General features: G+C 49.9%; 1 protein-coding gene across 8 annotated transcripts in view; it reads right to left on the bottom strand.

The window, feature by feature from the left end:
* Positions 1-6,117: 6,117 nt before the first annotated feature.
* The window catches only part of Anks1b (ankyrin repeat and sterile alpha motif domain containing 1B), an 866,240-nt gene continuing 850,938 nt past the window's right edge, over positions 6,118-21,419 (bottom strand). For 3 of the 8 annotated variants that reach the window (XM_057757559.1, XM_057757560.1, XM_057757565.1), the window contains 2 exons: positions 12,912-13,079; positions 6,118-9,538 (listed from right to left, as the gene is read on the bottom strand). In XM_057757559.1, the coding sequence (XP_057613542.1) occupies positions 9,428-9,538; positions 12,912-13,079 (279 nt within the window). In that variant the 3' untranslated portion in view covers positions 6,118-9,427. Of the gene's footprint in view, positions 9,555-12,911; positions 13,080-21,419 lie in introns of all 8 variants that reach the window. The other 5 variants (XM_057757561.1, XM_057757563.1, XM_057757564.1 and 2 more) reach the window with 2 other exon arrangements.

Genomic DNA, 21,419 nt, shown 5'->3' with positions numbered 1-21,419 from the left:
CTCCTAACTGCCGAGCCATCTCTCCCGGCTTCCGTTTGTGCTCTTGTTCACGGCATTTCCTAATCTTAATTTTGAACATTTCCAATACAAACTTTAATCTGTGTACTCTGGGCCTGTGTGCTGATTGCTTTCTTGCTTCAGTGGCTCCGCATGAGCTATTTTCTTCTCTATTACCTTCCAACCCCCTAATTTTCCCCTAACTTCATCTTTTATGTATCCTTGGAAACAACCTTCAAAGGTCGGCAGTCTGCCCTGCCTCTCTTGGACAGTCTCCCTTTTCTGTTGGCACTTCCTTTTCTTTATCCTGCTGGCATTGCTTATTTGTCTATTGCGTGTCCCCCCCCCATAGATCGCACAACCTTGAATGGCACAGATGCTTTCACCCTGGCGTCTAACGTAGCTCGTCCTGCCACTAGAGGCTCAGTGGATGTTGGATGACTGAGTTCCCGGGTGCCTGGATGCTCAGGGGATTCTCTTGTTTCTCCATCCATAAGGTTATTGCGAAGCTGCTGAATCACGTTGTAATCTATCACCAGTTTTCTTTATGGCCCCGTTTTTTATCGTTGTCCTGTGGCAGACACATCATTTAGGGGAATGTAAAACTTTCCTTGGGTGAAAGAGGTTTGCTGCTAAATTACAGCGGATGAACAAACATATCCCCGGAGCGTTGAGGTCTGCAAGAGAGGCCGTCTATTATCCAACAAGCGCTTTCTGTTATAATTTTCGTAGTGACCTTTAGAGAAGGAGAACTGACTTTCTAGTAATTCCCAGTCTCTGAAGATCATCGCTGGAGAAGATTGCTCGCTCGCATCGCCTCCCTGCTGAACGGTGTGTGTGTTGAGCAGTTATTAAGATGCCTGAATGGGAACCTCAGTTACTCTTGGGTTGTGAGGTCAGCTGCAGACGGAATGCCCTTCCAGGCGTCTGTTCACGCGGAAGGGGCCGAAGAATTAGATCAAATGTGGTGCCCACCAGAGACCAGGCCTTTGAAGTCACTTAGCACTGGTGATAATTTGCTCCTGGGTCTCCCTGCTAGTATGAGAAGACTAAAACTCGGGGAATTTTCATTTATGACTCTAGAAAGTGAGTTGCCAGCGTTCACTGTGAATTCATTTATGAGGTCAGAACTCCAGGACTGGGAATACGGCCGATCACACAGAGTGAACAGGTGAATAGAGAGGGCCCCTTGTCATTCCCATCACCTTGGACTAGGGGCATCCACAGCCCGGGTCTGGGTGTGTAGTCTCAGCTGGGCTCTCGGTAGCTGAGAAGCACTTGACCAGGGCTGGGGGATATCCGAAGGAGTTAGAGACCGTGGCATCAGGCATCCTCAGAAACACTTCCTGTCTGCTTCAGGCCTGGGCCTCTCTCACTTCATTTCTGCAGGGCTGGAGGTTTGCAGACTAGACATCCACAATCTTTACATTAAATTTTTCATTTTTTAAATTAATTTTGTGTACATGTGTGCATCCTCATGCCGTAGTTGAGTGTGGAGGTCCGAGGACAGGAGTCAGCCCACCCTGTGGGTCCTGGGGACTGAACTTAGCTCATCAGGATTGCTGGCAATGTCTTTACTCACTGAGCCATCTTGTTATCCCCTACCCCCTTTATGTTTTTTTTTGTGAAGACAAGGACTCATTCCAGGCTTGCCTCGAACTCCCAATCCTGCTTCAGTCTTCCAAGTGTTGGGATTATATTGGGGCACCACCTGGTTTTTGGAAGAACTAGCCCCTAGGCATCAGTGATGAAGCTGGGGCTCACATCTAACCCAGGTTTTCCTATTTTGGGGAAGTCCAGACCCACAGGTCAGCTTCAAGTTTCAGGTGGGACGTGACTGCGTTTCATGGAGAAGAACTACCTGGGGGACACAGGCTTGCCTTTCAGTGTCTGGGGAAGATAATCCGCCAGTCTGGTAGTGGTTCTAAGATGTTCTTTCTGCCGTCTTGGGATGCAGTGGCTCTCCTCTCCTCACCTGGGACTTGTTCTCCTTTAACACTTTGTTTTTTGAGAGTTTCCCAGTAGCTATGGAGCCTGGCCTGGAACTACTTCTGTAGACCAGGCTGGCTTCAAATTCACAGAGATCCACCTGCCTTTGTCTCCCGTGTTGGGATTAAAGGTGTGCTCCACCACCACCTGGCTCACTAACACTTTTTTTTTTTTTAAAGACAGGGTTTCCTGGAGCATAGTAGCCCTGGCTGACCTTGAACTCACATAGTTGTGGATGACCTTGAACTTTTGACCCTCCTGTTCTAGTGCTGGGGTTATAGGTGTGTATCCTTATACGTGTTTCATGCAGTGCTGGAGATAAAAAAATCCGGGGCTTCTTTCATATCAGGCAAACCCTCTACCAGCTGTACTTTTGAGAGTGCTTTTAGTGCCAAGGTGTGGGCAGGGTGCTCTCCATACACGATTTAACTGGATCTCGAGACAGTGCTGTAGGATGTTAGTTACCTGCCTGGAAACACACACACACACACACGTACGTCAAGTCTCTAGGCTATCTGCAGTGGGGAACAGGAGTTTGGCAATCTAACTGCCTCCCATGGTAACCCAGTCCTGCTCTCCTGCAGAAGCCTGGGGCGGGAGGATCTGAAAGCATCGTTTCATTTCTGCACTCCGTCCATAAGCAGCATGAGCCATGCGTCAGCTCCCGCCGTCAACATCAGATGACATTTTCTGCCTCTGGTGGTCAGAGTCCCCATCCTGGTACTCACCGGGATGCCCTTGACCGTTCTGATAGGAGCCTGGTGGGCAGCGGAGGTGGGAACGCTTTGGGTCTGCAAGCGCTTGGCAGCTGCCAGCCTGTTCTTGGTTCTCAGGTGACTGCAGCATTGAGTGTGAGAAGTTGTTAGCAGTAACCTTGACTCTTCTTCAGAGGGGCCTGTTTCTACTTTGAACCGGGCGTGTGCGCGCATATTCACGTGTGTACAGTGAACATGCACATGAGGACATGGAGGCCCCAGGACAATATCAGATGTTGTTTCTCAGGTTCCATCCATCTTCTTTTGTTTCTTATGGGTCTCTCACTGGCTTGGGGTTTGCCAGCGAGCCTAGGCTGGCAGGTCATTGACTCCCAGGGATCCACCTGCCTCTGCTTCCTCAGCACTGGGATTACAGGCTACTCTACCACGTCTGGCCTTTTACGTAGATTCTGGGGGCTCAAACTCAGGCCCTCAAGTCCTCAGAGCTTTCAAGGAAAGCCCTCTATGGACGGAATCCTCTCCCTAGCCCCTGCTTTGGAACTCCTTAAGGATTTATTCCAAACTGGTGTCAGACTGGGGTCATCTATCTCCTCTTCCTTCCATTTGCAGCCTTACAGAGCCTTGGTTTCCTCATCCGTCAGAGAGGAAAAATAAGCCAAGGACCCGGGGCCTATGGGAGGCAAAGGAGAACATATCAGGCATGTGGCATTGGCTACAGTGATGACCCAGTCACTCTTGGCGCCCGTCCTGCCCAGGGCTCCTCATTTCTCAGCCGGGTGCCTGCCGCTTCTGCACCAGGGAACTCGGCTCCATCTGAGCAGCTTCTGCTTCTTTCTCCCTGTGGCTGTTGCCTTTCAAGAGACTCTTGGCTCAGCAGGGAGGCTGTCACTTGCTCTCTTCCTCACTGTTCATTCCCTTAGGGCTGTGTGTGCACCAATGGCGCAGTCCAGGAGGATGGGGGACGAGGGATGCTTAAGACTGGGGCTGGAGAGATGGCTCAGAGGTTAAGAGCATTGCCTGCTCTTCCAAAGGTCCTGAGTTCAATTCCCAGCAACCACATGGTGGCTCACAACCATCTGTAATGGGGTCTGGTGCCCTCTGCTGGCCTGCAGGCACACATGCAGACAGAATATTGTATACATAATAAATAAATATTTAAAAAAAAAAAGACTGGGGGCCTACCTGGCCCATGGCTTAGGCATGCCGGCACAGGATGGCATGGTTGGCCATTGAGCCAAGTGCAAGTGTTGACGGTGCTAACGTTCTAGCTGTGTGGCCCCGACAAATGGTTTAGTATCCTTAGGGATCTACTTCGGGGGGGACCGCTGTTGTGGGCAGTTCTGGGGGACTGTCATGCTCCTCACCTCTCACCACAGTGGCTAGAATTCCTCCATCCCAGACCTTGCCCTCTTGCAGGAGACGGGACCCAGGCGATAGCTTTTAAGGTTCCCATGTGATTCCAGGATGTAGTAGAGATCAGAGCTTGATTGGGACCTGGACAGTAGTTTTTAAAGTTCCCGTGTGATTACAGGATGTGATAGAGATTAAGGCACATCGAGCCCTCTGCCCTTGGCCGTGATGCCTGACCAGGCCGGTCCCCTCTGCATTACAGCCGAATGCCCCTGGGTTGTGTGAGCTGCTCCTTAACCTTGCTCTGCCGCTGTCTTGGTCTCCGGAGCCAGTGAGCACGGCTGTGAGCTAGCACAGCCGAAGGGACTGTCCCCAGAATCATCGCCAGCGCCCCCTACAGGCTCTCCTTCTCTCACCCGTATGAGCTTGCTTTTGCCTTTTGCCGCTTCCTGTGGTGACCGCCCCCAAATCCAGCTTCTCCCTGTTCCTTCACTAACAGCCTTTACTTTGTTGGGAGTTTCACTGGCCTCGTCAAAAATATCAAAAACCATAACAGTTTTTATTGTCTTAGTAAGTCCTAGAAAGCCTCTTCAAAGGTCGGTTACCCAGACAACACTACCAGTCTTCAGTCCTTACCATCCTTTCCTCCTGTCTGGAATAGGAACACTCAGGATAGTGTTCCGGCAGCTACATTGAGACGATGAGGTCTTAACCTCAAGGCTAGAAACCACATGCTTAGGTTGGCAGTGTAGGAATCTAGATGAGCCTTGGGATTCAGATGACAGACAGCTACCAGCGTAGCCTGTCTCAGAAATTCATGTTGCGTGAAGGAAAACTCACCCACTCCCTGGTTGAAGCCTTGGCTGTGTCTGGCCTTCTAGTCACCAGATTCAGTTCATAACGGATACTTTCATAAAGCAATCAAATATCAGAAGCAGTGTCAGCATCTTCTGCCGCCACCTCCTTCGCTCTCACTGCCTTGTGCTGCGTGCATGCGTGTGGAGGTCAGAGGGCAACCTGACAGAGCTGGTTCTCTTCTTCCACCTTTAGGTAGGTTCCAGGAATGCGCCATCTCATCCTTTTCCTGGTGGGCAATCTCACCAACCCCACACTTAACTTTTAGACAATAGGTTAGTTGCCAACATTTCAAAAGGTCTTCCTTTCCCATAAGAACCCAGCTTTCTTAGAAAGCCTGCAGAGGCAGGGTCTTCCTTTCTACTCTTGACATGTTGGAGCTGAGGCATAGTTTCCTCTCAAAGGACACCCGACTCACCTCCCGGGGTTTCTGAAGATAGCACACCCTGGAATGCTGATGAAACATGTCGGAAGTGCCTTTCTTCTTGGTCTCCCAAATCTCTCTCTCTCTCTCTCTCTCTCTCTCTCTCTCTCTCTCTCTCTCTCTCTCTCCCTCCCTCCCTCTCTCTCCCTCCCTCTCCCTCCCTCCCTCTCCCCCTCCCCCCCCTCTCTCTCTCACACACACACACAGTGGGCATGCGCCTTTGAGAAATGTGCAGAAATCAGTCTCTCAAATGTCAGGAAATAGTTGATGTAGCTCCTTCCTGGGGCTGTCCCCACTTTTCCTCAGGGCTACCTTGTGGCCTCTCAGGATAGAGAATAGCATGCACTGTCCCTATGGGAACAGCCTGATTGAGTCATGGAGACTTCAGAGGACAGCTGTATTGGGTATTGGATGTGGATCGCTTTGATAGCATTGATTACCTCATTGTGAGCTGACTTTGAGCCTGACTTGCCGCAGCCCCTCCACCAGACCATGTAGAGGATCTCTGTGGATACAGAGAGGTGCTGGGTGGGGACTGGGTCACAGGTCCTGCTCTGCTTGGGGGCTGGTTTTTCTGGGAAGCAGGGCTCTGTTCCTGGGGCCAACCATAGTAAATGTTTGTGGGGCCAAAGGAGACTTGTAGGGACCAGGGCTGTAGGCGGGCTGGCTGAGGAGAGGCTGCTGGTCTACGCTGGTTGGTCATGGTTTCTATTAAGACAGAGTTTATCACCGTCTAATTGCTCCTCAGAGGAAATGAACGGCCAGCCGACAAGCAGGACTTAGATGTAATGTCAGTAAAGAGGCTTTATTCATACATAGTTCTGAACACAGACATTACATCCCAGCTCACTGGAAGCCAGACGACTCCACAGATTCTCAGTTCTCTTTAGGAATAAGAGTAACATCACTTGGGGTCCAAGTGCAAACTTTCACTGATTTTCAAGTGTAGCCACACACCCTTTGAGCTTGAACTTTTATTCCATCTTATCCAAACATCAGAGAGGCTGGCGGCATTCCCAAGCAGGCCAGCTTGAGGAGAACCACTTTCATCATTTATTAACAGGCCGAGCATAATTTTCATATGGTTCAGTCATTCAGATTTATTACAGAACACCATTTAATAAGAAAAACATTAAATGGATCAATTGAATTCAAGTCCTTCTGTAAAGGGAGCATTTAAGTTCTCTTTTGATTAATGTTAGCATCTAAGGGCTGTCACTTTTACCTTCTGGTTACTGAATTTATCAAATATCAGGTTTTCCTTAAATAAAACCAGCTACACATCCTATATCCCATGCCTGAGCTGGCTTTTCTGCCCCAGGCAATTCCCCTTTCATGCCCTGCCCTGCCCTGGTCACGGGCTGCTCTTGGGCCCCGACCTTCATTGGGTTTGTGTCATGCAAGTGGAGGGGTGAAGAATGGACAGGGGGATCAGGGTCACCCCTGCCTTCCTTCCTGAGGGTCACCACAACTGTGTGTCCCCCCGGTCTGGAGGTGCTAACCCTGCCACAAAGCTTTCCCTGTCCTTATTGCCCCTTCAAGTAGCACCAGCACAAGGAGACTATCCCATCACACCGCTGTGCAAGCCGTATCTTTGAATTCCTCCCGACAGGAGCGTGCCATGTACTTCATGCTGGAACCACCATGGTCACAAAGACACATGTGATGAACAGACATGGTCTGTAAGAGGACTGGAGAAAAGACAAGGTCATAAAGGAGCAAACTAGCTCAGTGGAAGCCTCCTTCAGGAGAGACGTGTCCCAGGGTCCCTTTCAGCCCGGCTTTCCCTAGTTTAGCTCTCTTGGGTTCAAAGCTCCAGGCGTCTGCATGACAGGCAGAGAACACCCTAAGACTGCTTTGGGTTTCCAAGGGTAGCAGTCCTGGGCTGGGCAGTGGGTGACCTGAAGGTCAGAGGACACGCAGTGTGGTGATTACTGACTTTAGGATCAGCGTGACTCTGATTGGCTCCTCACCCACTTTATAGCAGGGCAAAGGTTTCTAGTGGATGTTCAGGATGTATAGGGTGTATAGTGGATACTTTCCCGGCAAGCCACCTACGTTGTGCTATATAAGCAGTCCATTCTCGGGGCGGGGGAGTCCCCTCTGTCTTAACCAATCCCCCCTTATCTGCCACTTGGAAGTGTTGGCTTATGGCTGAAATTCAAGCTCCAGAAGATAGTGTTTCTTTTTCAGACTTGTGAACTTGGAAATGAGCAAGTTTTTCTCAGTGATGTTGCCAATTGTAAAAAAAAAAAAAAAATAGAAAAATCTTTATCTGTGGCTGCTCAGAGGGCGGGGCCTTTGGCCCCCCTCCTCAGTGGGAGTATGTTGTGGGGGTGCTCACGGAATGATGCCAAGCACCAGTCACTGTACTTCTGTTTTATTTTGTGTGCTTTTTTTTTTTAAAATAGGATATAAATAATGACAAAAATTACAAAATTTATAACTGGAAGCCCAAGCTTATTTACACACACGCATGTGTTTCGGCAAAGCCACAGGCTGCTTCGCTCCTATACAAGTTCCTTTTGGTAGCATATTTTAGTGTTATTTTCCTCTCGGTTTACTACATACATATCAACAGTGAATAGGCAAAATATATACAAGGAACTATTCAGTTCAAGTAATTTAATATTGTATTAAAATTCTCCGACACTGAACTAAAACCATATACATTTGTCAGTGGAAATGAAATTTAGTGTTTTTTTTTTTTTAAAACTCACCAACTGATGAATGTGATAATCTCAGGTTTAAAATAATATTGGTTAATAAAAAAACATTAAGACAAGTTCACAATTTATCAATATCGCTATAATGAACTTCAAAATGAGTCACAATATGATCAGTTAGAACAATATACATTAAAATGTTATTTTTCTATAATGATATTGGTACTGTTTATATAATTTGATTCTACAGAAATATACATTATGATATCATACAAATACTCCACAGAGACATTAAAAAAATTAAAATGCCTTAAAGAAACGTAAGTAAATTTATTTAATCAAATAGTAAGCAAACATTTTTTAATCTTTTTCAAGAAAAGTCTTTATTACTTTGGAATTTCTTCTTTTTTTGTGTTATTTATTTTTTTTCTAGAAAAAAATTTGCAATAGAATTTTATTAACACCATTCTCAAACAAGGTTTCCATGACAGAAATCTTGACAGGAGCCCTAGATTATATATTTTTGTTAAACATGTTCTTTAAAACACTTAGAAGGTTAAAAAAAAAATCCTAAAAACCACTCGTGCGGGCTATGGCTGCGTCAGCACTTCGGGTCTTCCCGAGTGGGCGCGAGCCCGATCTCCTGCCTTGGGGACGGTGTCAGAGGTTGTCACAACTGAGCCGGTCCTCGTGCAGTAGAGACGGAGTCACTTGAAACCAGAAACATCCCGCACGCAAGCGCAGTGTTCTTATGAATGCATTAATGAAACATTCTTTTAATAAAAATATTTAATACAAGACACATTTTTTCTGTGCATAATAAATTCCTCTGTTTTAAATCACTTTTAAATTTTTGAATCATTCAATAAAGGTTTCCTTTATCTGACAGTCGATTACATATAAAATCCACAAATATAGAAATCGGGAGACGGAATTTCCTGGCAATCGTGAGGGTTGCTTTGTCTTTTTGCATGAGACTGCACTCGGTGATAACAATGATTTTACAGATGCTTTTGGGGGGGCGCTAGTACTGTCCTGACTTTCCCTTCAAAACGGCTGACGGTGAAAACTTAAACCCCAAGATGTTTGTAGACTTTTAGGCAGTACTGGAGACCCCCTCCATCACTTTTAAAAAGATTTTCTCCCCAACTAAAGCAAAGCAAGTACGGGGCAGTCGAACAGTACCTCGGAGGCGGTGGTAGCGGAGTTGGGGTGCCCCGCGCAGCTCCCCCAAGCCCCGCGCCTCTAGGGGCGACAAAGTCTCGCTGGCAGAAAGCTCCCTAGGGATGGCCGGCGGCCTTTCCGCCCGTGACGAGGCCACGCGAGCTGAGCAGTCTTCCTCCCAGGCGGGTGGACACGGAGGCGCGAAGGAAAGCCTGCTGCGGGGACTGCTTGGCGAGCAAGGCACCGCGAGGACGGGGCGGCGAGTATCAGAAAATCGTGGTTTCATACTTGGTATTAATGGCCCTCTTGGCTTCTTGCCCCGGCTCCACAATCCACGGCAGATTGGCCAGAGTCTTTTGCTCAGAAGGGTCCATCTGCTTTAAAACAGAAAGGCTGATGCCCGTTATCCGGCAGCTGGGCGGCGGCGCGGCCGCGGGGGCGCCGCTGGAACCCCACCTCGGGCCCCGCGCGCCCAGCCGCGCTGCGGGGCGGACCTGGTGTTCGCGCTTTCGCACCTGAACTGCACAGCGACTCTGCAGGAGCCTGCAAGGGTGAGGCGAGTGAGACCCGGCCCCGCCCCCCAGGGCTCAGGCAGCGGGGTGAGCAGTGGTGGTTCCCACCCTCCAGTGGGGTCCCTAAAGAACCCTAAACCCCTAGGAGGGCCCTTGCGGATGGATGTGTAGCATGACCCACTTGCCTGCTGAACTTTCTGCTATGCCAACCTGAAGCTGGACCTTGGCCACCCATCATCGCACAAGGCCTTTCCTCTCCCCTCTGCTGGACCTCAGACACCCACCCATCATGGCACATAGCCTCTCCTATCCCTGCTGCTGGACCTGGGCACCCATCATTGCACAAGCCCTGTCCTCTCTCCGCTGCCAGACCTCGGGCACCCATCCTCGCGCAAGGCCTCTCTTCTCTCTTAACCAGGATGGTCCAGGTCTTGACTCCGACATCCCTTCCTCTCCTAGAAGCCATACCTGCCATACCCTCTACAAAATGGCACCTCGACTTTTCTGCTTCCCCCTTCTGCTCTCTTACTGACACATATGCCAGCCGGCTTCCTGTCCTACTTCCTCTCCACAATGGCTACCCACCAAGGTGGGGTTTTATGTTCCCTTGATTGCTGTGTTCTCCAAATCTGGCAAAGCTCCTGGCAGCCCAACGCGAAGCAGGCATAGAGTAAATATTTGTACGGTCAATAAATACTGTTAAGACAATGAGTGGGCTGCCAGGATAGGAGGAGGTACTGGGGTGGACAGAAGGCAGGCACAGATCCCTGGGGGAGATGGACTGTGAGGTTGGGCCTTGACCTCAACTGTCCTTGTCTTTTACAATGGCCAAGCAGGCCATTCCCAGGGCAGTAGCTAAGGTCTGAGCTCTGACAGGCAGCAGTTAAGCTGGTTCCCTAACGTCTCTTATCCTTTGGGCATCGACTTTGTTCTGTAAATTGGGCCAAGGAATTTCTGGAAGGCATGCTCAGCCTTCCTCTACCAGCTCTTCAGCCTGCTGGCGGCCGCAGGGTTTGTCTGTGCCTTTGCGCCTTCTGCTGCGTTTCTGCTGTGTCTCCACAGCCGCAGGGAAGGACTTCCCAGTCTTGGGAGCACTATTTCCTAACAGTAAACAGCCAGAGCTGAGGAAGTGGGAATACTGAAGCCTGGTGAGGGACTGGAACCAGAGCCAGGTAAAGCCATTAGCCTTATTCACTGTGTATTTTCCCGTTTCCCAGAGAGGGCAGCTAGGTAAATATTCTATGAGCCCTTACGGCGAGAAGTCTACGCGGACTACGGTGAACAGACTTACCCAGCCCACACGAGAAGGAATATAGTAGCCTAAGTGACAATCCCCCATGCATGCTGTGCATTCCTGGACACCCAGAAGCCTAGTCAGACTCAGAGACACGTTTGTTAAATCCACCCGCAGGATCTCACTTCTTTAAGAACAGATGTGTGTTAAGTGGATGCTAAGGCCCTGGCCCCCCGGGGTCACAGCATGCCAGTGTATGTCATGAAGCAGAGAGGCAGAGATAAGTGGTAAGAAAACAAACTCAGTAAATACTACAGAGAATGAAAGGGGGCTAGAGTGTGACCAGGCATCTATTTCAGTCAGGAAAAGCGTCTTCATGCAACTGTGACTCATATGATCCCGTGGAGGGGGCCATGCTGGGCAGGGACGGGGGCAGGGGCTAGGGGAGGTGGAAGAGAGCCTTCCTGGTGTAGGGAGCTAGTGGCACCGAGACTTAAGCAGCACTGAGAAGTGGACAGTCAAGGAACAGGGCAGAGTGTGGTATTTCCTGGGTGCCATGGTCTCTGCTGTGTGGAGAAAGGGAGAAACCAGGAAGGGTCACTGGGCTTGGACTGGAGGGGTGGGGTTGATGGAGGAAATGGAGAGGAGTGAGCAGGCTGAAGGTGCACTCCAGGGGAGCAGAGAATGGACCCTGCTCATGGGCTGGATGGAGAGGGGTGGATGCAACAGCAGTCAAGGGGACTTGTGGGTTTGGATGTGAGCAGCGTGATGGAGGGTTGTGCCGTTTAGGGGGCCCAGAAGAGGGAGGAGAGAAGCAAGGATTTATGTTGACTTCGGTGGAGATGCTTAAAAATGGACTGAGCAGGTGCGTCCCAGTTTGGGGTTTGTCGGGACTGTGGAGAGAGAGCTGGGAGCATGGGCTGGGGTGGTGCTGAGGCAGGAAGGTCAGGGGTAGCAGTGCAGTGTGGGATCTGAGAGGGACAGCCCTTGGTGATGACCAGTCAGCTGAGGGGTCATCCCCACGGGTGCAGAAGTTACCCATGACAGGAGAGGGGCCCCAGAACCAGTAGCCACATCGTCACCAAAGGAAGGAACCTCTCTTGGGAGGTTAAAAATGTCTATTTCCGCATGACACGGAGGCTGAGGGCTGCTGGGAGGAGAATGTGGCAGATGGAAAGATTGCAGGGTGAGGGGGCAATGCATTCTGGGGGCCTGCCCGGTGCCAATCCCAGAGACTCTAGGATGCAGGATGGTAGGTAGCTGGAGCAGAAAGCAGATGGGAAGCTGGTTGGGCGCCTTCCAGCTCTGGGGTGTTGCTACTACCAGAGGCGGCCGCTTTGTAGTCATACCAGCCTGTTGGGACAGGATGTCTGCAGAGCCTGTGGGAGGGAGGGAAGGGAGGAAGTTCCTGGAGGGAGGTAGATGACAGGGAGGAGGGGTGTCACCTTCTAGCAGTGACTAGGCTGCAAGGAGCTTCAGCTGTCCAGAGGGAAGGCACACAGGATGTGGCCCAGGCATCGCAAGGATGATGCCTTGGCCTCTCGAAAGACACAGAAGCTGGGGGCATCTGGCGTTTGCCAGGAGGGTACCAGAGCACCGTCACCCTGAGCCTCTGCAAACCTCTCTGGAGGGGCAGAGGCCTGACCCGGTTAGGATGGCAGGCGAGGCCTCACAGAAAGCTGCCCCCAGAATTTTCTAGACCTTCTGGGAAGCCGTACCATAAACAGAAGGGCAGCCAGTATTCTGCCCTCCCGAGGCTGCGGCTGCTGCAGGTGGCAGCAAAAATGGGATTTTTCTCTCTAGTATCTTTGGGTCGGGGAGAGGATTCTCTGAGACTGTAGGAACCAAGATCAGGATGATGGTCACATGCCAGCAGCAGACCAAGGGAAAGGACAGGGGAGGGCAGGCTGGACTCTAAAGGCCTCCCCTACTGCAAACCGGGCCCTGTTTGCAACCCCCACCCCTCTGGCCGCAGGCTCAGAGACACCTTTCTCTTCTACTTACCACTGACTTGCGGATGCTAACGCGGGGTTTGGGGATGGGTTTGGAGGGCTTGTTTTCAAAGCTTTCCGGAAGCGTGGAAGAATGTCCCCCCTTTCTTGCTTGTAGGGCTAGCTGGTAAGCGACCTCAAATGCCTGTCCCAGGGTTAGGATGATTTCATAGGCTAAATTCTGCAAGAGAAGCAAACAAACAAAGCACTTACTACTGGCACCCAGTAGACCAGAATGAATGGCTGAGGGCCAGTGAAGGACACGAGCTAGGGAGGACCTTCAACTGCTCACTCTACCTGCAGCTGCAGTGACTCTGGGAAAATCTATAAGAACAAGACACCCTGGGCATTGGCCACTAAGGGAGCATCTGTGTGGAGCCACACTGTGGGGTCTCCTTCATTAATCCCCTATGAACAGACTCCCCATGCAGCCTGCCAGCCCCAGGTGCTCTCTAGGTGGAGCTCCCATGGGGGTGACTTCTGAGCACATGGGGGTGGGAAGGGGTTAGTAGTGGTGTCACGCCTGCGCAGATGATCCCACATGCTCCACAGGAGGTGTTCCGGAGAAGTTTGGGTCTTTTTTCCCCCCTCCAACATCTGTGATTCGGTGGATATATACACAACACAATCAAAATCTAATTTAGGCCAGGGAGAAGTATTAGTCATTCTGGTGTGGCGTCTCTCAGCAGCAGCAGTGAGCATGCAAACACCGCTCACAGGGAGCCAATTATCTGTCTGTTTCTTAAGGATTTCTGCACTCCCCAAGGGTTCACTCTCTATATTTTATCATCAAATCACCAAGAGACATGAGAACCTGTCGGGCTGGGACGCCACACCAAACCTCTCCTGCGAGGTATATGTCTTGTCTCGGACCGGTTCTCTCAGGGTGGTCTCTGCCCTTCCTTCTTCACGTACTTCTTTTGATTTCTGCTTTTCTCCCACGTGAAGCTTTCCCCCTTCACCATCTTTCACAGGGACAACATGACATTAGCCACTCAAAGGAGGGAGATCAGGATGCGCCGTAGAAGTGGATGCCTACCGGTCCACACAGAATGTGCGTGGGGATTGAACCTGTAGGCTCTACGTTAAGCCACACCCCGAGCCTGGGAATGTTCTCAGGCTGTAGCAGCAGAGAGCAGCCACCATCTGTCTCAAACTTTTCACTCTCTCATTGTACCTACGGTGTTTCTGTGTGGCTTTTCAAATTTGCAGGTAGCATGCTTCGTCTTGCTGGTCTCATTCCGAACCCTCCATGCCTTCTCAGCGGGCTGGGAGAAGCATTGGGACTGTTGTTGTTTTTGGTACTCAGTGGGGTGGCCTAGAACTCAGTGAGGAGGGATGACGTGGGACGGCCTTCCAAGGCCATGGGGAAGAGACTCACCAACTCGAGACCAACCAGGTTTTAGGTCAAGGCCATGATCTTTGAACCAAGTGGGGCAACGCCTATGATCTCGAGGGGCTGGTTTGACAGAGGGTGAGTCAGTCTCTGAGCACCTAGCAACTGGACATTTGATGCTGAGATACTGTCCCTTGCACAGCCAGGTCACACTCTTCCCTGAAGTACAGAGCGCTAAGCCGTGTTTGCCTCCGCGAATGAGTCAGCCGAGTAAATTAGCAGCACAGCAACTATAGTGGAGGAGGACAAGGAGGCAGCTCTGACCATCACTGCACAAAGAGGGCTGAGCCCTTGCCTACACTCGGCACACGTCACAAGTCCTTGTCGGCTTTGCCATAGCGCGGCTGGTCGTGGAGGACCGATGGGGCTCCTGACGTCCTTGGTGTTGGGAGGGCATTGCCGTTCTTGGCTTTGTTCAGCCTTCCTGCGGAAAGTTTCTGTAGCAGACACTTGTGTTCGGGGGCTGGTGAGAATCTGAGCAAGCACGTAGGTGCAATTCCTTCACCATCAACCTCAGACAAGTTCCTCCAAGTGAGAGCTGTGTAAGACGACAGCATCTTCACGTGGAAGCCAGGACCACTCATGTGAGCAGCTGGGACTTCCATGTGGTTACCGTGGGTTACGATGGGAAGCCAAAAGCTTATGCATGCTAAACAGATGTTTTGTCCTTTTAAATGACTGACTGGGAGACCAGACCACCCAAACCCCAACTGGCTTTGAACTTGTGACAGTCACCCTGCCTCAGCCTCTCCAGTGCTGGGATGACAGGTGTCTTACTTTATTTTTAGGACAGGGTCTCTCTGTGTAGCCCTGGCTGTCCTTGAACTCTCTCCGTAGACCAGGCTGCCCTCAGACTCAGAGATCCACCTGCCCCTGCTTCTTGAGTGCTGGGATTAAAGTTGTGTGCCTCCACTGACCCCCATCTTTTAAAGGATGGTTTAAAATGTTCTTTTGTGATTTGGTGAAGAATTAGCTATTGTTCCCTTTCTGTCTTTCCTGTGGCCTTGATGTTTGAAACATGGATGCTGGATGAGAAGGAGGGGGCGCAGGCACTGAGACCTGTACACTGTCTGTCTCAACATACCAGACCCAGCAGGGAACAGGTGCTGTCACGTAGGACCTGAGGACAGACGTTTACTCCGTCCTCCCCCTCCCCCCAAGGGGTGGAACCCAGGGCCCTGGGCAGGCAGCTGCTGTACCATGGAGCCACACCCTCAATGCGAGTATACATGTTCCAATGTATTTTTTGCAGGATCATTCTGCCTGCTTCTCCTGTGTCATCCCCACGAAGGACAATGGAAAGAGATTTTTTTTTTTTATGAGAGCTGGACACTGTTAGGACAAAACAGAAAACCATATCATAGTAGGACTTAATTATACATTAAGGATATTCATTATATTAATAAGTTAATTACCATGAGCAATGTAAAGGCAGTTTTATTGTTATACAGACCGGGAGGAATCTTGTAGCCTCTGCCCGGGCAGCATTTGCTTTGGGAGTCAGGACTGTGTGATGTCTGACCACCCTGAGGCCACTACGCCTGGATGCCGAGTGAACCAGGGGAAGGTGCCGCCTGATAAGGAGCGAGGCCGGATCAGTCCAGGCACCACACAGTTCCCAGCTGAGCCCCTAGGTATAGGACTTGAGGTGCCATTCGGCACACAGGACGTGGGGGAACCCCAGGGCCTAGGCAGATCATAAGCTGAGCTGATAACTGCAACCGTTCGAGCTGGCCCAACCGAGACCCCAGATATTGGGGAGCCCAGCCTGAATTGTGGACTTAACAGCATCGTAAAGGCTAACGAAGCAGGTGTTGTTTTCTGCCCCCAGCTCATGTGGCGCTCATTACACCACCTATAACGAACACCATAAGCAGTGGAGGCAGGCTGGCTGAGCCTTCCCTGGCTCCGCAGTGTGTAAACTGGAGCCGCCAGTCTCTGAGCTGTGGTAGTCAGTGCTTGGCATGGGAGCCCCAGGCTGGATTCATCCTACCCCAGCCCTGGCTACCAGGAAGTCGCAGTTGAGGGTCCAGCCCTGTCAAATGTCACCGTTATTCCTTTACACGGGCTTCGGACCTTTGGAGTCAGCATGGCCGGGCTCTCCTCATCTTGGGTTATTGCCCCCTGTGGGTATCCACGGGAATTCATTTAGGTTTATATTTGTTACTTCCCAACTCAAAGGCTGCCTGGTTGCAACCCAGGATCCTCCCTGTATTGTGTGGTTTATGCAAGGACAGTCACCTGGGGCTGAGGATGCGGCTCAGTGGTAGGATGAGCATGTTCAAGGCTGTGGGCGCAACCTCCAGTTAACCTGTCTACCATAGATCGCTAGAGACACATGGCAAGTGGCTTTCTTGTGTTTTCTGCCTTACACAGACCAGTGAAACATGCATGGGCATTGCTGATTTGGTGTGATTGTGGGGGGGTAACTATTAGAAACAGCTTACCATGACCTTCAGTTTTTGTATCTTACATAGCCACCTACCTTACTGGATCATATTGAGAGTCACTAACAGTATTGAACCCAATGACAATACAGACCAACATTTATTATTTGCTCTGTGCCATGTACCATGCAAAATGTTCTACATGGATTATATTGCTAAGGATAAAGTTGGAGAGTCCCAATTCAGTGCAGTAAAAATGGGAGAACATATAAAAAAATGTCACCTTCCATTTCCTCTTCCCTAAGGATCTCTAGTTAATGAGGAACTTAAGGGGCCATCCTATCTCAAGGATGGAGTCTAATGGTACCTAACATATGTAAACTTATTTCTCCTTTGCAAAGTGGAGGTGTGGAGGTCACTGGCATTTGCTGTGGACTCTTCCAGACAGCCAGGGGTGCAGTTTTAACATCAGGATATTTACTGAGCTTGTTGTGGGCCTGCTTCTGCTTCTGGCCTGTGTCTAACCAATAGTGTCCATAAGATGCTCATTCAGTGATGGAGGAGCCAATGGTTCCACCAAGCTTCTCAGCAAGGACCACGGAGAGACGAAGAGATGCAACCTGCATCCTAGTCCTGAGGCTGGCCTGGCGCATCCTTCAGTTTGATTGTAGCAAATATGCATCCTGGACTGTGGGCTGTCTGCCCTCCCCCAGGAAAAGTCCTGGGCCCCAGGGAATGGAACACGCTAGTACATGTTCTCTAGGGATTCTCCAATTAGCCTGACAATCTGTTAGGCTCAAGGGTTTGATGGCATTGTGTCTGAGAGCACTCATTACAATGTATAAAAATCTCACAGTGGAACTCAGGGTAGTCATTTAAGAGGAAAATCGATGCCAGATGGGAGTGGCGCACACCTTTAGTCCCAGTACTTGGGAGGCAGAGGCAGGTGGATCTCTGTGAGTTTGAGGTCAGTATGGTCTACAGAGTGAGTTCCAGGACAGCCAGGGCTACACTGAGAAACCCTGTCTGGAACCCCCCCCCCCCCCAAAAAAAAGGGGGGGGAAAAAGAAAGAAAAGAAAACGGAGTCATTGGAAAGAACTGGTTAATAGGCCAAGCAAAAGTTGGACATGTTGGTGTATACCTGTAATCCTGAGTGCTCAGGAAGCGGGGGCATGAAGATCCCAAGTTCTAGGACAGCCTGGCCTATATAGTGGGATCCTTTCTTTAGAAATATGTAGAAATATATGCATAAACCCAGGTTTATCTTGGAACATTAACATTAGCTATCATGGCTGTTGAGCTTGTGGATGTCTCCCCCCCCCATCCTTGTCCTTTCCCCTTCCTCTTCCATCTGCAAGGGCTGAGGATCAAACTTAGGGCCTCGCATCTGCCAGGCAAGTATTCTATCGCTGAACTAAACCCCCACTGCGGATGACTTTTCTTAAACGTCTTTTTGTGTTTTGAACTTCATCTAAATGAAGACGAATAATTTTTCAATTGTGACGTTTTTCTAGTTTGATGCTCACGCTCATCCTATTCATCCTCCATGTTTCCCCGTGGGCATTCTCTGCCTCTCCTTCCTTCTTTAGCTGGGAGGACTGGGAACGATTTTCCAGCACGGTCCAGGACGCGTGTACAGGTGTCAGGCTGGCTTACCTCCATGGACCAGCAGGCTGGGCACCTACTTGGTCATGAATTTTGTCTAGAGGCTTCAGTTCTCACATTGGATTTGAATTCTAACATCTGCTCGATTGAATTTTAAAATACCCAGTACTTCCTCTAGTCAGAAACCCTCAAGACTCTTCTTTAGGTACAGAAGAGTCAAATCATCTATGGTCTAACTTCGGTCGAGCCGCACTGCAAAAATGTCCCACTGTGGATCCTCACCTGTGGACACTCTGAGTCTGCCCTCACTGCTGTGTGGGGTTGGAGCTTAGCATCAAGTCTGATCACTGATGAGCTAGGACTGAACTGTATTTCCTCCATGCCAATGGAGCCTCCTCATCTAGAACTTCTCAGCAGTTGCCACAAGACTGTGTTGTGTCCCAGGGACCAGGCTCTGGACCAGAGGTTCTCAACCTATGGGTCTGACCCCTTTGGAGTTGAAGGATCCTTCCACAGAGGTCACATATCAGATATCCTGTATATTAGATACTTACAATTCATAGCGGTAGCAAAATTACAATAATGAACTAGCAACAAAAATAATATTATGGTGGGGGGGTCACCACAACATGGGGAACTGTATTAAAGGGTCACAGTGTTAGAAAGTTTGAAAACCACTACTCTGGACTGTCTTTGGACTATGTAACCCTCACAATATCTTATATAGAATAAATTATCTCCCTTTCATATATGAAGAATAACTCAGGATCAATGACTTGATAAAATTGGCCAGGTTTACACATTTACCAAGTGGCAGCGTCAAATTCAAATCAAGAATGACTTCTGGCCAGCCAGTGTTCTGTGTAACTTGGATTGTCCTGCTCCATTTTCTTGCATGAGTCTGCTGGTGTCCTGACTCCCACATTTATTGCTCCCCTAAGATACCTTATTGTGCAGACTCATTGTATAGATGCTAGTGGAGAATGGGTACAAGGGGAAAGGTTCTTCATGGGGACCAGGGGAAGGATGTCTTTTCCGACTTCAGTCTCATTTGTGTGTGTGTGGGTCTACTCTCCTTTTAGAGAAATCGTGTCGTTCACCTTGACCTCCAGAAGGTCATAGGGCAATTTGTGGTTCAGCCCTGATAACCACTGAGAGCTCTGTGCTGTCAGCTGGTACTAGAACTTTGGCGTGGCTTCTAGCCTAGTTCACATTTGTGCGTCCTGTAGTGTATCTATTGGTGGGGGCTGTCTTGAATCTTATATAGAATAAAGCATGAGGTGTGGCCATACACTCACTCAAACATTCGTCGCAGGGGTCACTTTCCTTAGCCCATCCCTGACAACGTGCGGATAAGGAATGGCAGAGACAGCGTCTGCGCTGTCAGGTAAACATGACAAGGACGGAAGTGAGCTGCAGTGGGAAGGACCCCACAGGGAAGGGCCCCTAGGCAGGCAGGGAAGCCACCCTTTAGCCACCGACCATTCAGACCTCACATCAGAAAAACAGTGGCCACATTTTCACGACTGGAATCACAGAACAATGTGTTGGTGCCATAGCCCTGGGAGCCACAGACCTAGGCCTAGCTATTCCTTAACAAGAGCACTTCCTGAATCAGCACAAGGCTCCCTGCCACCGGGAAGAGGTTCAGAGCTGACAGCCAGGGATCAGGACTGTGTCTGCACCTGGGAGCAAGGGCAGAGAAAAGTGTCACAGCCAGCTTCAGGTCAGCTGTATCCGTGTGCTCCAGTGATAGAGGCCATAAGTAGAACCCTCAGGTTTTCTGCATGGACTAAATACATCAGGGTTGAGCTCCTTATCACATTCACCTTAGAGACAGACTAAGAAGTGGGTATGAGGGGCTGGATAGTTGGCTAGATAGTTAAGAGCACCTGTTGTTGCTAAGGAACCAGGTTCTGTTCACAGCACCCACATGGAGGCATTACCACCTCAAGCACACGTGGTGCACAGACCTACATGGAGGCAAACATGTGCATAAAAATAATAAAAATAGGTCTAAATACTGAAGAGGGTGAGATCCCAGTGGTCTTTTGGTCTCCTCCTATCCTAGGAGCGCCTGGATTCTCAGGAAAAACACGGCCATCAGTCTTGCACCCAGTTAGTTACTGATAGTCAATGAGTAAAAGATGGCAGACATCCAGAGGGACGTGTACAGTGATAGCCACGCCAAACGGGAACACATCATTCCAAACCCAATGGTTAGTGCTTCAAGGGGCAATGACCGAGGACTGGTGCCATCTTAGAAAATAATATTTCAGCTGGGCCTGGAGGTGCAGGCCTGCAGTCCTAGTTAATCAAGAGGCTGATGCAGGGGGATTGCAGATGTAAGGCCTGCCTGGGCTAGAGAGTGAATTTAGGCCAGAGTAGGCAACGAGTGTGGCCCTGTTTCAAAGTAAAAAGAAGCTGTGATGGAGACCCTGACCAGCATGCATGAGTCCCTAGGATCAAACCGTAAAACTCTTCGTTTCAACAATCACCTCCTCAAAACTATTCCAGAATGGCTGATCGTGTTACTCAGCATGCACCCTTTGCTCGTCTGTCCTCTGTCTCCGATGAGTTACTGCTTGCTCATCTTTGTAGACACCCTCCAGCCACGCGCTCCTCAAGGCTCTCTCCGTGTCTCCTTGCCTTTCCTCCCAGGCTAAGTTGGGTCTCTTTCTTGTAGCCCCTCAGCCCTCGGGCATAATTCTGCCACTGTATGGCATTTGTCATGATTTTCCCTCTGTGGCTCTGACCCCCTGGTTGACTGAGTGCCTTGAGTGGTAACCCATCTCCTTCAGCTTTGCAAGTCTAGGGACTTAGTGTACGGTACCATTGGTCCCCAACGAGGAAGAAGAAGCTACAGTAGGTCCCTAAGATAAGGGAACTTGCATCTTAGGATTAAAATAAGTTCACGGTGGATGACTGGGACCATCCCTTCATTTTATCTTTTCTCCCATGGAAAGACACAGTGAACAAGTGCCGAGCAAATGCCAGTGAGATGGTGGCATCAGGATGCAGGAAGGTGTCTTCAGTCTTGTCAGTATGGCTTCCGACAGAAGCTGTAGTTCTCTTTGTCTCCATTTTGCTTGAATCCTTGTGTTTTAAGAGCTGGGATAAGGTTCATCTACA

This window comes from Chionomys nivalis, chromosome 25 (genome assembly GCF_950005125.1).
Source record: "Chionomys nivalis chromosome 25, mChiNiv1.1, whole genome shotgun sequence".
In the NCBI taxonomy this organism is placed as follows: domain Eukaryota; kingdom Metazoa; phylum Chordata; class Mammalia; order Rodentia; family Cricetidae; genus Chionomys; species Chionomys nivalis.
This window is presented reverse-complemented; position numbering and strand designations above follow the sequence as displayed.